This window comes from Syngnathoides biaculeatus, chromosome 14 (assembly GCF_019802595.1).
Source record: "Syngnathoides biaculeatus isolate LvHL_M chromosome 14, ASM1980259v1, whole genome shotgun sequence".
NCBI lineage: Eukaryota > Metazoa > Chordata > Actinopteri > Syngnathiformes > Syngnathidae > Syngnathoides > Syngnathoides biaculeatus.
The window spans coordinates 5,612,006-5,629,420 of NC_084653.1; the positions used below are offsets into that span (position 1 = coordinate 5,612,006).

A 17,415-nucleotide genomic window follows, 5' to 3' on the forward strand; every position below is an offset into this window, starting at 1 on the left:
TTCACTCAGGGGACGTTTCTCAGTGGTGCGGAAATGTCTCAACAAGTCCACAAAGAAAGAGGTGAGATTTCATGTCTTATGCAGGTCACACAGCACACTATCCAATACATTCTTTTTAAATTCTATTCTTTTTTTTTTTTTTTTGCAAAGATATGTAACAATACTGAGTTTTAATTAACACTCAAAGTTAGCTGGAATATGGTCCGACACTCCCACGACCCTTGTGAGAATAAGTGGCTTGGAAAATAGATGGATGGAGGTATCCATTTAACAATAATATACATATATATTATAGTTGGTATAAATCAACTTGGCACTATGCCAAGAACCGTTTGTAATATTCTGCCTTACTCATGGAACTTAAGGTAGCCAAAATATTAGAAAAGCCAAATGTTGTGTCTTATGAGTGTGAACGCTGTTCATTTATTACGTATTGCATTTTTAAAATATGTTATTCAATGTTTCATTTAATTAATCGAGTTAATTAACTAACAATCGCTGAAAATATGTCTGTGAGGGGCGAGTCACTGATGTGTAGTGGTACACACGCCTGCCTTTGGTGCAGCCAGCGTGGCATCAATTCCCGCTCAGTGATGGTGTCGAAATCTGCCCTGCGACTGACTGGCGACCAGTTCAGGGTATAGTCTCCCTTTTGCCCGAAGCTAGGTGGGATAGGCTTGTGAGGATAAGCACCTTGGATAATGACATGACATGTCTGTGAGGGGGGGCCACGGTGGTGCAGCTGGAAAGCTCTGGCCTCACAGTTCTGAGGGCCCGGGTTCAATCCAAGCCCTACCTGTGTGGAGTTTGCGTATTATCCCCGTGCCTGCATGGGTTTTCTCCGGGCACTCCGGATTCCTCCCACATCCCAAAAACATGCAACATTAATTGGGCAGGTGTGATTGTGAGTGTGGCTGTTTGTGTCTATGTGCCCTGGTATTGGCTGGCAACCTGTTCAGGGTGTACCCTGTCTCCTGTCCATTGACAGCTGGGATAGGCTCCACCACTCCCGTGACCCTCGTGAGAATAAGCGGCTAAGAAAATGGATTGATGTCTGTGAGGGAGCCGTTTTGCCCTTTCGCACCACTGTTATGAAACACCCAGAATAATCAACATGATAACCATCCCCACACCAAGTTTCGCCGCCAATAACGTAGCAGCGAGGGTTCACAAAGAAACACTTTGATGCTGCGGGCATAGCACAACATTGTCATAGCCAAAAGGTAAACAGACCTGCAGGTTTACCACAGATTGACATAAGATAAAAGTTTTCCCAGAATGACCACTCAACCATCTCATATACAGCTTGGCTTCACTTGGGTTACCTACAGATAATACAGTTCAGGTAAGTTATAAGTGTGTGGGTTCCAGGGATTTGTGTATTTCATGCGCCATGCCACTGCAAATGGACAAGTGGAATTCAGGAGTTTGGTGACAAATTTAATTGAATCTCAAAAATGTTAACAAGGTTTTTGCAGCATTTTAAAAAATATTTTCTGCCCTATCTTGGACCTTGAAATTACAGTACTGTAATTTTAGTTGCATTTTTGTTTTTATAATTTAGTTTTTTTGGGTTTATCCCTGGCAAATAATAGGATGCAGGATGATGCTTTTTGATAAAAATGACAAATCACAGCTGTTCCACAAAATTAAAGAAACAAATTGTTGTCGTCAATGACATGTTTTTAAGTACAATGGAGAGAAAAATGGAATCGCTCAACTGCGGGGAATATATTATAGAATCATGAAAAACAAAAAAAGACTACATTACATCGCTAGGACTTAATTGCACTACCTGTGGCTTTTATAACAGCTAGTAGTGCGAACAGTCTTGTTTGACAATTTGGTTGCAACTTCCTCTGATTGCTGTGACCAGCTCATCTTTCTGTAAAGAGGGAGAAAGTTATTGGAATGGAATGTGTGCTGGTTTTCGTGTACATTGTTCATTGGCACCCCCTTTTTTTTAAACAATAACACTAACATTATTGAAAGATTTGGATTAATGTCATGCTGTTCTCACTGGTCAGGTGGCGGTGAAGTTTGTGAACAAAAAAATGCAAAAGAAGGAGCGGGTGGCTCATGAGGCTGACATTCTTCAACATGTGCACAACCACCAGCTGGTGTCACTGTTGGACACCTATGAATCTCCCACATCACTGATGCTGATCCTGGAACTGTGAGTGACCACTTTAAGACCTAAACCTCAAAATGTCCGCCTGGACTTTTTTGGTTATTCTGAACATTAATGGGTCAGAAAATGTCCTTTGAATGGTAGCTTTTGCGCCTTTTCCCCATCAAAATCTAATTTTTTAAAACATTCACAATTTACTATATGTCACAAGTGTGCGATTTAAAGTGAAGAGAAACACAAAAGTGAAATTTTATTGAAAGAATTTTAGTGGGAAAAATAATGCAATTAAATTCTTTATGCTTATAAAGTTGATGTTTCCAAGATGGCGGCGCACAAGCAGTGGCTCCTCTATCTTCATACACAATGGTGTTTTTGTTGTTTTTTTTTTGAAAAAGTACTGAGTGTGTCTGTCTGTCTCCGTCGCACACTCACGCCCATTTGCGCACCTAATCCGAAGTCTCCAGAATCCAGAATCAAAATCTCCAGAAGATTGAGGAGATAATAGTGGACTTCTGGAGAGGGCACACCCAGCATCTCAAGCTAACCTTTAAAGGTGTTGCAATAAAGTGAGTCAAATTCCTGGGTGTACACATCTCCAAAGACCTTTCCTGGACCATTAACACCACAGCACTGACTAAAAAGGCACAGCAACGGCCTATCATGAGCTCCTTCTACAGAGGGACAGTCGAGAGCATCCTGTGCAGCAGCATTACTTTGTGGTACGGCGCCTGTACTACCTCCTGCCGCAAGATCCTACAACACACTTTGAGAGCAGCTGAGAAGATCATCAGTATCTCTCCATTCCGGATAATTATAAAACCCGCTTCATCTGCAAGGCCACCAGGATAGCAGGTGACCCCACTCACCCAGCCCACTGCCTCTTGAAATTGCTGCCATCATGGAGGAAACTGCAGAGTATTCGGGACAAAAACAGCAGGCTCAAAGACAGTTTCTTCAAACTGGCAGTCAGGAAGCTGGGAGTTGAGCTTCCTCTACTTAAACCTCATTATTATTAACCCTCCCTGCCACTCACCTCTCTCGACCAGAAATCAAGCTCAAATACAATTAACAACGGCGCACAGTTCAAGAAATATTAAAAAGTTTTGTTAATTTCTTTTTAACTCTTTAGTCTATTATAGCACCACTGGTCTGAGAGGAATGCTGTTTCAGGTACAGTATGTTGAATGTCACGTATGTATAACACATCTGACAATAAAGTTTCTTGGAACTTGAAAACTATTTACAGTAAAATTTCTGATGCTTTGACTCTAAAAGTGCAAAGTCAGTGCAAAACATGTGAACTATGTCCAGGCGTTTCTTTATCACACAAGGCAATTCTTCCTCTCTCGCTCTTCAAAGCTCTTGGTGGTACTGCCAATAACAGTTCCTGTCTGTCTGTAAATACAGGCTTACATTACAGGTCTGACATATCCATGGAGTGCACTTGGTGCAAATTTTGAAGCGCTATCGGCCCATGGTGGCTCTCTGGGCTTTTGGTCTGTCCACTCCTTGTGGGGGCAGGTACCTCAGCTGGGCTCTTCTGAAGGCCACTTTTCAAGTAAACCCCACAGAGGTATGTAACAAGCTCCTCCTGGAACTGCTGATGGGTCATAGGCCTCTCCTGTAGGCTGGCACAGCGGGTCATGTGGATGACAAGAGTTTGTCACAACAATGTCAACTAAATGCTGGGAAACACTGATGGGCCTTCTCTTGGTTTTCCGGTGGACTGAGTTTGTCCTGATCATCTGGTCCCAAGTGTCCTCTCCTCCCATGTATTGTTTGTGCTCTGAAACTGTGGTGGACAGAAGACTATCATTCAGTAGGTATGGAAAGTATTCAGTTCACTTTTCGTTTTTCACAATTGGTTATATTGGAGCCATTTGCTAAAATCAATCAAGTTCATTTTCTTCCTCATTAATATACATACACCATGCCAAATTAACGGGAAAAACAGAATTGTCAAAAATTTTACAGATTTCTCAAAAACGAAAAAATGATATATCACAGCCATGAGTATTCAGACCTTTGCTGTGACAAATATTTAAGTTGACTGCTGTCTATTTCTTCTGATCATCCTTTAGATGGTTCTACAGTGGTCCCCAAACTTTTTCCTGTGAGGGCCACATAACGTTTTGCTTGTCTGATGGAGCCCAGCATCAGTTTGTAACAGAAAAAAATGTGACTGCAGGAGTACCAAAACGTAAAAATGTATTATATTCCAGAAACCCACACAAAATCAAATAACCTTTTCTGGATTCTTCACAGAACAAAAGTCAGGAAATAAATATTTACACTATTAATTAAATAAATAATAACAAAATAACCCTCCCTGGGTTCTTCACAGGAAAAAAAGCCACAAAATAAATTACACTATTTATGAAATAAATAATAATCAAAAAACCTCTGGGTTTTTACGAAAAAAAAGGAACATAAACGTTCTGTTGTGTGGTACACAATCTTAACAAATTCAATTTTAGCTTGTTTGTTAGAGCGGAATCTTTGATTCAAATAACTCATGAGCAGTCTCTCAACGTTACGGTGTTCCTTCCTTATAATTCTCTTGTAGGTTCCAGTAGGCTTACAGACATCACTGTTTGTAGCGCTTTCTCATCAACGTCCCTGTGAAAACCACAAAGCAAGTACAGTGAAAAACGGAACCCAGTGATACAGCATCTACACAGCACAACCAGTACCACTCCCAGTATGGTTGTGGTGATGATTTTTGTCCCAGCAGATCTTATTTCGATTACATTTCTATATGCTCAGAAAAGTGAGCTTACCTTTGTATGTTCATCAATGTGAACTGTGGGCCTGTGTCTGGCTGGTAAGAAGTTGAATGTCAGGTTCCATTTTAGTCACTGCCAGTCTCAAACAGTGATACAGATGTTCATTTGTCAATCTTCATCTCATTTGGCTTTTCAGCAGTTTCATGCGTGAAAAGGTTTGCTTGCAGATATATGTGCTGCCAAAAAGTGTTGACATCTTCATTGCGTGTTTTCTGATGTTAGGGTACGTGTCATTTACAAGGGCGGCATAGAAGTCAATGAGACTGGTGGCCTTAAATTCCGTCTTTCAGAACATCACAGTTCTGTAACTCGGCCAACTCAAACTGATAAGATGGCTGGGCATCATCACTGTCTGCAACAAGGGGGTCGAGTTGCTGCTCCTCTGCATCAAGAAGACCCAGATGCTGTGGCTCAGGCAACTTGGTGGCCTCGGAATTACCCTCAGAAGATCTGGACAAAATAGCTGGGGGGAGGGAAGTATGGGCTTCCATACTAAAGCTGGTGCCCCTGCAACCTGACCTCAGATAAGGAAAATGGATGCACAGATGGATGGGTGTACATTTTTTTCATTATGAGCATAGCATCATTATTGCTCCAGCAATAATATTATTTTGGATTTATATGGATGTAAACATTGAATCGTTTGTGATACAATTGCACAATGATTTATGTTTTTCACAGAATGTAGCAAAAACCATTGAAACTACCAAAGCCTGTCGAAAAGGACTTGGTCAGCAAGAAAAGGAGCAGTTTTGCTGCATTAGCCTCTCCACCCCACTTTAAACATGACTCTTCCTGCCATACCACAAGCTTTCCAATCGCAACACAGTGAAGAAAATACATTTTTGAAGACCCTGCTATATTGCAAGTTCTCCCACCTAGAAATCATGGAGGGGTCTGAAATTTCCATAGGAGGTGCATGTCCACTGTAAGAGAGATAATCTAAAAAGAAAATCCAGAAGTCACAATGCATGATTTTTTTAACGATTTGTTTGTGTCATACAGGTGCAAATAAGTATTCGAACACCTGAGAAAACCAAATTTGATATTTGGTACAGTAGCCTTTGTTTTCAATTAAAGAGCTCAAACGTTTCCTGTAGTTCTTCACCATGTTTGCAGTCACTGCAGGAGGGATTTTGGCCCACTCCTCCACACAGATCTTCTCTGCATCAGACAGGTTTCTGGGATGTCGCTGAGCTCCCTCCAAAGATTTTCTATTGGGTTTGGGTATGGAGACTGGCTAGGCCACGCCAGAACCTTGATATGGTTCTTATGGAGCCACTCCTTGGTTTTCCTGGCTGTGTGCTTCGGGTCATTATGTTGAAAGACCCACCCATGACCCATCTTCAATGCTCTGACTGAGGGAAAGAGCCAAAATCTCACAGTACATGGCCGCAGTCATCCTCTCCTTAATACAGTGCAGTCGTCCTGTCCCATGTTCCATTTTGGTCTCATCTGACCACAAAACTTTCTCCCATGACTCCTCTGTATCATCCAAATGGTCAATGGCAAACTTAAGACGGGCCTTGACATGTGCTGGTTTAAGCAGGGGAACCTTCCGTGCCATGCATGATTTCAAGCCATGACATCTTAATGTATTACCAACAGTGACCTTGAAAATGGTGGTCCCAGCTCTTTTCAGGTCATTGACCAAGTCATGCCGTGTAGTCCTGGGCTGATTCCTCATTGAGACCCCACAAGGTGATATCTTGGATGGGGCTCCCATCCGATTGAGATTGACCATCATGTTTAGCTTCTTCCATTTTCTAATGATTGCTCCAACAGTGGACCTTTTTTCACCAAGCTGCCCGGCAATTTCTCAGTCGCCCTTTCCAGCCATGTGGAGTTGTACAATTTTGTCTCTGGTGTCTTTCGACAGCTTTTTGGTCTTGGCCGTGTTACAAATTTGAGTCTTACTGATTGAATGTGGTGGACAGGTGTCTTTATGCAGCTAACAACCTCACAATGGTGCATCTGATTCAGGATAATACATGGAATGGAGGTGGATTTTTTTGTCTTCGACCTACAATACCTGAATTTCTACCTACGCCTTGGAAATTAACAGTACCGGGGGCGGGCGTAGTTACGACCTATCAGCTATGGAAGTCGTTGTGCACCCTTTTGGGCTGTAGATAGATAAAAACAAGCAATGAAATAAACAAAGTCAGCACTTTAGATACACAATTCACACACTACCTGGTCTATGTTAAAGTTAAAGTCAGATAAAAGCAATCAAATAAACACATTGAGGACATAAGGTACATAAATCACATACTACCTGTGTGAAAATATAATGGATATGACAATTCAGAGGAAATGTGGATGTAAGGGATTAGGTAAGATTGTGAGGGCGCTAGACTAAATTTGGGCCGGGCAGCTTCTACGCGAACGATACGGCTCGCATTTGCGGACTAACATAAGACTTGTTAAATTTCCTATAAGTCCTCACATCCCTCGTTGTACCCATTTTTTAGGTCGTACACATTATGAATTTACACATGTTCAATGCTTCTTCAACCGCACGGTTTGATCGCAAACGCTACTTGTTGTTAGCCAGCTAAGCTAAGGTGGTCTGGGCCTATAAGCAAGTTTAAATTGGTATGAGTAAGTAAGTAAGTAAGTACTAAGTACCCACGGTCCTTGCTGTAAACGAAATGTAGGTGTTGCAGGTCGTGGAAGTACTCACTCTCGAATGTTTACCTCCTGAGCAGATATTTGAATACATATGTTGCTTGATGTTCCCGAGCGAGGCTAGGCCGCACAGCTTCAACGCTAACGAATACGGCTACAATTTGGGTACTAATATTATACAGATGATGATTTTAGTCCACTGAAGTCGTCATGGAGTGGAGGTGGACTTTTAAACGCGGACTAACAGGTCTTTGAGGGTCAGAATTCTAGCTAATAGATTCAGATTAATAATGTGATTAAACCGAACCGTGAGATATACAGTCGTTATCATTATATCACACCACCTCTCACCCAGAGTAATCTGGGATAGGATCAACATCACCTTTAGAGATCTGGTGTTAAACTACAGCCCGGGGGCCCACCACATTATTTCTTGTGGCCTCCGAAAGCAAATTATGGGCTTGAACCACCATGATGCTTGCTAAACCCTGGAAGAAAAAAAAAAAAGAAACTGTCATATGGATTAAATATTTGCCATCATGTTTTTGTTACTGATTGTTTACAGTTGGTAACTTGAACAACATTTACAAAGTATTGCCCTTTTTGAGTTTAAAATTAGTCACTTGTTTTGTGTGTAATAAAATAAGGTGGTGATGCAATATTTACTGCATGTGATCATAATGGCCCGCAGAGAAAAAGTAACAACAATGTGGCACACAATAAAACTGAGTCTGACACCCCTGCTTTAGAAGAAAATGCAATTTAAAAAAAAACGGATGGATAGTTAAGCTAAATCATTAGCTTAACTTCCATTGAAATATTTGAATGCGGTTGTCAGGTTGGAGGACGGTCGTCTTCTTGAGTACCTAGTCGCCCACGATGAGTTGATGGAGGAAAAGGTAGCCTTCTTTATCCGAGAAATACTGGAAGCTCTGCAGCACCTTCACACCTGCCGAGTTGCGCACCTGGACCTGAAGGTGAGAAACCGCTTTGTTTGGCCCAACATGTTTCAGGTAGATCATGTTGTCTTGTACGTTTCTCGAGTATATGCCTTTTTTCCCCTCTCCAAGCCTGAGAACATAATGGTGGATCTTCACTCTCCTACACCATGCATCAAGCTCATTGACCTTGGAGATGCTGTCCAGCTGTCAGCACAACGTCACTACATCCATTTGTTGCTGGGAAACCCGGAGTTCGCTGCACCCGAGCTCATCTGCGGCACCCCGGTATCTGTTGCCACTGACGTGTGGAGTGTCGGCGTCATGGCTTACGTCATGCTAAGTGGTGTGTCACCGTTTCTCGACGAATCTCCCGAAGAAACTTGTGTCAACATCTGCCGTCTTGACTTTTGCTTCCCGAACGATTACTTCAGGGATGTGAGTCAAGCAGCAAGGAATTTCGTGTCCTCTGCGCTCCAACAGGATTTGAGGAAGAGGCCGACCGCAAACTCCTGTTTGCAACACCCATGGGTGGCCCGTGGAGGCGTTCACGGTGGGGAGTACTCCAAGATACCTCTGGACACAACGCGATTGGGCACGTTTATTGATCGAAGGAGACAACTTCATGATGTGCGTCCCATCACAAACATCAAGGGACTGGTTAGCAACAGTATGGGAAACTCACTGTGATGAAGATGAGTGTTGGAACACTTGGTAGCAATCTGATAAAAGATTGGATTTAACTTGAAATTTATTTATTAATATATGGGGTACCTAAATCATGGAAGTGTCAACTATTACCGGCCTTTCAAACATCTCAGTACTTGATAATATTGTCACTTAACTTTTCTTCTGTTTGGTTGTTGCATTGTTTTAACATTGAAGATCTGCCAGGAGCCCAAAGAATGCCTCAATGTGTTTTTTTAAGATGTTTGTTTCAAAGACACTGTGAATGCTTTTGGATCGAAGTTGTGTTTGGTCCTTGACCCTACTGAATGAATTAAATTCAAGATGCTTTGTTGCTTACCAACACTCTGGAAAAAAAAAGATCAGCACGAACGTTGCACCAGTATTTTTTTAGCTAGAGAAATTGTGCCCATCTGGTAAGTGTTGCCATTCTCGGACAAAAGGAGATGATCTCCAACCCAGGTCTTTAAACCCGACTACAGTTGTTTACCTGAGGACAGCACGTTGGTCAGGGACACTCGGATATTACCTGGACAAGAATGGAGACGTTTTCTAGACAGAGAAATCATCCACACTTGAGGACGACAGGGAGGAGGAGGAGAGCTTGTGTCCTTGAAGTGATTTCACCTTTGGGCAATTTGTTTGTGCCTAGGTTCAGTCAGCTGGAACTTTAATGAACACCTTGGGTAAACCCCTGCCCAGTGCAATTGTCCTTATCTGAGTGAGTGGACAACTGGGAAGAGGCAATCTTCATCTCTGGTTTTCACATAAAGACACCTAGCTGTTGCTCAGGAACACTCAGAATAATGTTTGAATCAGTCTTCTGTCTTTAGTGGGATATTCCACACCTGAAATGAGCACTCTTGTTCAAAAACAAAAGGTAATATATATTTTTTTTCTCTTGTCCTAACCTAACTAGCTGTTTCATGTGAAGGTAATAGGCTGTTGCTCAGGAACATTTGAGTGGAAATGTGATCAGTATTGAAGTCTCTCTCAAGTCTTCAGACTGCGCAAAGGGTCTCTTTGTGAGGAGAATTTTGTCCCTCAAGGCGAAAATGGTGCGCTGATGTTGATTGTGCCTCCTCAAATCCACCTGCATACAATTAAACTAAAGACAATGTACTGTTGCTCAAGGTCACTTGGACAGTAGTTGGATCTCTGCCCTGATAGCCATAGTGGTCTGCTGACTCGCAGGTCAAACAAAGTGAGAGTGTTGTCACTTGTGAAAACGTTATGCCAAATTTCTATTATTTTACATCACCCTTTACTTCCATCATGTAATTGCTACCCATGGTCTTCTTTCGTATTTTGAACGATCTTCAGGCAAGTGAAAGCTAGCGAAGAAACAGTGATTCCCCAGAGTGGAACCTGATCTGTCAATGACAGCCAAGTCTTCATAAATAAATTACAGTGCTAATTGTGTTCATTTTTTTTTAGCTTTAGCAATGACAACATTAGCTTTGGGTGGTAACCTTTAAAAAGATATATGATGCGTTGAGCTACTCTGAAAGTGGAAAACACAAAAGCAAATTACTAAACACATCGGCTGGTAAAAAAAAAAAAAAATAAAAACCCCACCACCAAACAAGTAATCACAATGAAAAATATCTAATGGAATTATATATATAATGTATGCTGATGTTTTGTTTTTTATTTTACTTTATTTATTTATTTTTGCTGTATTGGTCCATGTCGTCGAGCCGGGGATGGCACATTAGTACGTAATTCAGTTGCAGCCACACTAAATGAGTTGGATAATACATCGTTTTTGCAGCGGCATATGAAGGATTGTATGCAGTTTGTCCAGTCGAATTCTCTCCTGTAAGTCCCTGTGAAAATCTGACACTCTTGAATTAAATTGAACCAAACCCTTTACTGACGCTACAAAGAATGCATTCTCAATAATGTTTCTCAGATGGAAAGTTCAGTGGATGTTTGCCCAAAATATGAACAACTTGGTGAACATTTGTTCATTGAAGTCATTCAGGTGCAACATTACTTAACCCTAACTCTAATCCACAATGGCAAGTCAAAAAACACAACACCAGATAACTCACTGTAACAACCAATGCCTAAACACTGCAGCAAATGAAAAATTTAAATGAAATGTAACTACCAGAAGAGGTAGACACTTGGCAGGGACATAAGACTCATCACTGAAAGGAAGAGAGGGAGAACTTGATTGGACACATTGACCATGAATTTATTCCACACCTGTGGTAGTTTTAGAAATAAGCATTACGGGTGATTCAAATGTACTGTATTAGCTGCATGCATCCATCCATCCATGATTTGAGACGCTTTTCCTCACAATGGTAGCGGGAGTGCTGGAGCCTATCCCACCTATCTTCGGGCATGAGGCAGGGTACACCCTGAAACGGTTACCGGCCAATCACAGGCACATAGAAACAACCATACACACTCATATTCACACCTACGTGCAATTTTGCATCTTCAATTAATGCATGTTTTTGGGATGTGGGAGGAAACTGGATTGCCCGGAGAAAACCCATGCAGGCACGGGGGTAACGTAAACTCCGCACGGACAGGGCCGGGATTTGAAACCCAGTCCTCAGAACAATGAGGCAGACACTCTAACCAGTGATCAACCATGCTGCCGTATTTGCTATAATGAAAATGTATTTTTACTCGGGAAAAACAGTATGTAACCTATCTTATATTGTGACTCTGTATTGTGTTCTGGGTTACATAACAACAGCAAAACTTTCTGCATGGTTGACCAGCTCCTGTTACACATAGATACATGAGTGGAATGGAAGGATTTTCTCAGGACATTCAAATAAGTATCTGCCCATGTGACAATGCCTTTAAAGAGGTTGGGCTGCAAAGACAATTTTTTTCCAATGAAGTCGTCCCGTTCATCCAATCTGCGATGAGTCATCTCATCCTCACCAATGCTGTCTACTTTCCGGTGGCTTTTAATATCATTATGTTTAGTTTTTTCAATTGCTGGGATATTTCACTTTCAGTTGTGTTTTGTTATTTTTGTTTGTGACAAGTCTTTTGCTGTTGTTTTTGGTCATTTGTTGTTGTGATGAGTTATCATGTAACATACAGAACGACTTAGATCTTGAAAAATCAATGTTAACTGATGGAATTTTGAGCATCAACAAAACATTTGAATGAGAATGAATTCCGGATGGCGATGGTCGAATGCTCTTTGAAGCTCACTAACAATTTCTACAGAAAAAAACTACTAAAACTTTGCATTAGTAGCATAACTTTTACGCTTGAACAGGAAAAATAGTTTTGGGAATTTTTTGGGAAAATAAAATATTATATTATTTGCTGTGTTGTAATTAGTTAATTGCTTTTGTGTATTGCAGTTGTGTTTTGTGATCTGCTGTTATCAGTTTTTGAGATTACTTATTTGTGATTTTGCATTTGCTATTTGTTTACTTATTTTTCATTATGTTTACTTATTGGCTGTTGTGTTTTGCACTTCAGGGTCGTCATGCATCCCTTAGTTTAATATTTTCATTCTGAGCATTTTCTCTATGTCCAAACTTACCACTCTCACAGATTTATTCGTTTGATTGTTATGTGTACATAATACATGCCACATTGCTCACATTTTATTTAAGGTCACTGCTCTGGCCAAAAGTGAATGAAGGACTTTTTGGGGTGGCAAAATTCAAATAAGTTGACCACATTTACAACTAGACAAGAGTAATTTGACATGGTTGGGGTTTCATCCATTTGTGGATGAAAATCCCAATGCATGTGAAAATTTATATGCAGTGTTCATCTAACCATGCATAAAGAATGTTATAATAAGGGTAAGTCTGTTATTAAATCCAATTGTAATGACAATATGTGAATGGGATTTTGGAGTGCTGATATTATTTCCTCCATGTATGTATAAAGTTTTGATGCATTAGATCAATAATTGTTATTCAACACATCTGTTGTGGCCATATTTAAGGTTTGGATTCTATGGTCTTGATGGACTAAATGCACTATGAGCATTGAATGTTGCTATTGTCTACGGTTTTCTGAATATTTATTTACATTGATGTTGGGGTTGGTGTCAAGTTTTCAAGCATGAGTTTGACCCATCCAATCTGGGCTCACATGACATGACAAAAACTAGTTCACAGAGACAGGCAGAACTGAACTTCACTTTGAACTTTGGGATTCAGGCAGAGGTCGAGAGATTCCCTGATCCAGATATCAAGCTGAGTCCTGGAAGTAATGTGAACACGAGAAAGCCACTATGGATACTTTAGTTTTTAGGTTCAATGTTTACAACTACTCAAATGTGTGGTGTTTTACAGTATGTAGTTTACCGAATTGTAGAATCAGGGCCACTGCATGTCAAATCACAGATAATTTTTGAAAAACCTGAATGTATAACATCTCAATGGTGTGAAAATATGTTCCCACAGTAACTTTGTGCTTTTAATCTACCAGTGTCCAAAGGCTTATATGTATTTACCATCTGAATGTAATTCTGTTGGTAATTTAGTAGTTCTCATAGCTTACCCAAGGCTCTGTTCTGTGACAATGGACCATTTAGAATGGTCCTTTGATTGACTTGCAAACCATTCAGGGTTATTCACTTTTCGTGCCATGTCAGGAACATAGAACCCATTATACTAATGATAATTTCCTTACGACTTTTTCCGTTTGTGGTCGCCTTTTCCATGTGCACCTATCTCTTGTATCCTAACCCCAACTGCCCTAATGTCTTTCCTCACAACATCCATCAACCTTTCTCTTTGGTCTTCCTCTCGCTCTTTTCCCTGGCAGCTCCATCCTCAGCACCCTTCTACCAATGTCCTCAGTCTCTCGTCTCTGACCATGTCCAAACCATCTAAGTCTGCTCTCTTGAACCTTGTCTCCAAAACCTCCAACTTTGGCTATCCCTCTAATGAGCTCAATTCTAATCCTATCCAACCTCCTCACTCCAAGTGAGAACCTCAACATCTTTATTTCTGCCACCTCCAGCTCTGATTCCATTTGTCTCTTCTGTGCCACTTTCTCTAGTATGTACATCCTGGCTGGCCACTGATAAACTTTGCCCTTCATCCCAACAGAGACTCTTATCCACCAATTCCAACGTGCTTGGACTCATTTCTTCACTTCCTTACCACATTCACCATTGCTCTGGACTATTAACACGAGTATTTAAACTCCTCCACTATCGCTATCTATTCTCCATGTTGCATCACTCTTCCCCTCCATTCCTCTCATTTGTGCACATCCATTGTTTTACTTCGGCTAATTGGTTTATTGCTCTGCTTTCAAATACACGCTTCCATCTTTCTACCTGCTCCTCCATGCTTTTACTGCAGATCACACTGTCACCTGCAGAAATCATGGTCCACGGGGATTCCAGTCTAACCTCATCTCTCGTCCTATCCATTATCACTGCTAAGAGGAAGGGGCTCAGGGCTGATCCCTGATGCAGTCCCACTTCCACCTTGAAACTCAAACTCTTCTGTCACATCGATAGCACACCTCACCACTGTTCTGCTGTCCCCATACATGTCTACATATTTATCTGCCACTCTGGACCTCAGCATGCAGTACCTCTGTTCTTCTGTAGGTACTCTGTAATAGGCTTTCTCTATATCTACAAAGAAGTAATGTAGCTCCTTGTAACTTTTGCTGTACTTCTCTATTAACACCCTCAGGAAAGTATTTCATCTGTGGTACTTTTCCTAGGCATTAAACCATACTATTTATTGCAAGTGCTCATGTCTGTCCTGAGTGTTGACTACACTACTCATTCCAATAACTTTATTGTGTGATTAATCAACTTTACTCCTCTGTAGTTTCCACTGCTCTGCACATCACTCTTGTTCTTAAAAATGGACCCTCCCATACGTTTCCTCCATTCCCGAGGGATTTTTTTCACCCACTAAAATTCTGTTGAAAAAAACGTTCAAAAACTGCACATCCACATCTCCTAGATGCTCCTCTCATCGGGACCAACTGCTTTTCAATTTTACATCCTCTTCAGGGCCTTTCAAACTTACGAATCATTGCAACGTCCTAGTCCACCACACTTTCCTCTTCTACTCTTCATTCTCTCTCATTTCCTTCATTCATAAACTCCTCAATATATTCATTCCGTCTATCCAGCACACTGCTGGGACTAGTCAATACATTTCCATCTTTATCCTTGATCATCCTAAACTGGTGCGGATCCACAACTCTCTATCCCTCTTGTCTGGACAATCTGTATAGAACTTTCCCCCATTCTTTTGTGTCTAACCTGACACATACCGCATGTCATCCCAGGCCTCTTTTTTTGGCCTTTTCCATCTCTGCCTTCGCTCTCTGTCACATATCCATGTATTCTTGTCTCCTATCCTCAGTCCTCCGTGTGACACTTCTTCTTAGCTAGCCTCTTTCCTTGTATAATTTCCTGTACTTTGAGGTTCCACCATTAAGTCTCCTTTTTCCTTTTCCTACTAGAAGATACAGCAACTATTCTCCTGCCTGTCCCTCTGAACAATTTGGCTGTAATGGCCCAATCTTCTGAAAGCTCCTCCTCTCCACCGAGAACCTGGGTCACCTCTTTTTGAAAAGCCACACCAGACTCTTTATTTTTCATCTTACAGCACTTGTTTCTCTGCTTTGCCTTTATCTTCTTAATTTTCCTACCCACCACCAGAGTCATCCTACATACCACCATCCTATGCTGTCCAACCATATTCTCCCCTACCACACTACCTTACACTCAGTAACCTCTTTCAGATGACATCATTGAACAAAAGTTATTCCACCTGCATTGTTCTACCTCTGATCTTTTAGGTGACCCTATGTTCCTGAATCTTCTGGAAGAAAGTTTTCACTACAGCCACTTCCATCCTTTTTGCCACTACCACTATCTGTCCCTCGAAGTTCCTTTCCTGATTGGTGAACTTACTCGTCAGTTCTTCATCAACCTTGTTTATTTCACTAATGTGTCTATTACAATCTGCACCACTTTTGACTCTCTGTCTTGGATGCTCACAACTACTTTGTCACTTCCTTATTTTCTCTTTCACCTCCTGGTTACATCCTGTAACACATATCCATTATTTACATTGTACAGTACATAACACCCTCAGTTTCAAGTTTCAGCCTCATCACTTGATGTGACACTCATTTTCATTTCGAATAGATTTTTAGCTAGCTCTTCTTTTTAAATAACTTATATTCCATTCCTCTTCCCATCTATATACTCTAATAGTAAAATAAATGTAACTCTGGCCCTAAGCTTCTCGCCTTACTCTTTCCACCTTTTCTGAAACGGAATCATGTATGTCAATCTTTGTCTTCATCATCATGCAATCAGACTTTCAAGCTTTTCCTCTCAACATTCAAAGTGCCCACATTCAGTTCTAGACTTTGTGTTTTTCTTAACTCTTTCTGCTGAAGAACACGCTCTCCACCTCTCCTTAACCTTTCATCCGCAGTATCTGATTTTTCAATGAAGGTCTGTAGGTTAACAGTGCTGGTGGCAAACGTTAACCTGGTCCCCGACCGATCTGGATTGGAGTTCTTTGAGTAACACTCAAATTTGTTAGGTTAGTTTTACACGAGACATCTCCTCTGAGGTAACCCTTGGGACCAGACAACAATTTGCACTGGCTTGTGTCCTTCATAGGAACATAACAGATTATATAGATGTATACAAATTTTATACACAATCGTAAGCATTTACTTCATAGCAGGGGGCGCCTTTGTTGGCCTTAAAACAATTGTGTTTTGCATCAAATTTCTGAATTTGAATTGCAACAAAGTCTAAACCCAAACCTCCCTTCTCATCAAAAACCTGCTGACCTGAGCAGTGAATTCTGATGATGTTCACACATATAATCCACGCTATTGTTCGTCATGTTGCCCAATGAAGCGACCCATGTCTGTGCATCTTTAACCAATCCACAAGATTGTTATTCTTTACTAATAAATATCTTTTTATCTATATTTAATTCTGTGCCTGTGATTTTATTTATACTACACATACCTCTTATGCAGTGTCTTCCATCCTTTATTGAGCCATGGCACACGTAAAGTTTAAAGTACATAAAGTTTCACTGGGGTCCACAGAACAAAAATATTAAATAATTATGTCATGCCAATTTACACACAAACTGTCTTCCTCAGAGTGAAAAAAATCAAAGATGTTGCTCAAGTCAACTCAATTTAATTTGTACAGTGCTGTAAGAAAAACTGCTGTTCCGGTTGATCCCTAGATGGAACCACACACTTATGTACAGTACAG

General features: G+C 40.9%; 1 protein-coding gene across 2 annotated transcripts in view; it reads left to right on the plus strand.

Moving 5' to 3' along the window:
* Window positions 1-17,052, plus strand: part of kalrna (kalirin RhoGEF kinase a) — a 242,497-nt gene extending 225,445 nt beyond the window's left edge. The window contains exons 64-68 of one of the 2 annotated variants that reach the window (XM_061842646.1): window positions 10-61; window positions 2,028-2,176; window positions 8,387-8,525; window positions 8,619-8,832; window positions 8,921-9,058. In XM_061842646.1, coding sequence (XP_061698630.1) covers window positions 10-61; window positions 2,028-2,176; window positions 8,387-8,525; window positions 8,619-8,832; window positions 8,921-8,928 — 562 coding nt within the window. In that variant the 3' untranslated portion in view covers window positions 8,929-9,058. Of the gene's footprint in view, window positions 1-9; window positions 62-2,027; window positions 2,177-8,386; window positions 8,526-8,618 lie in introns of both variants that reach the window. The other variant, XM_061842645.1, reaches the window with a different exon arrangement.
* The last annotated feature ends 363 nt before the right edge of the window (window positions 17,053-17,415 follow it).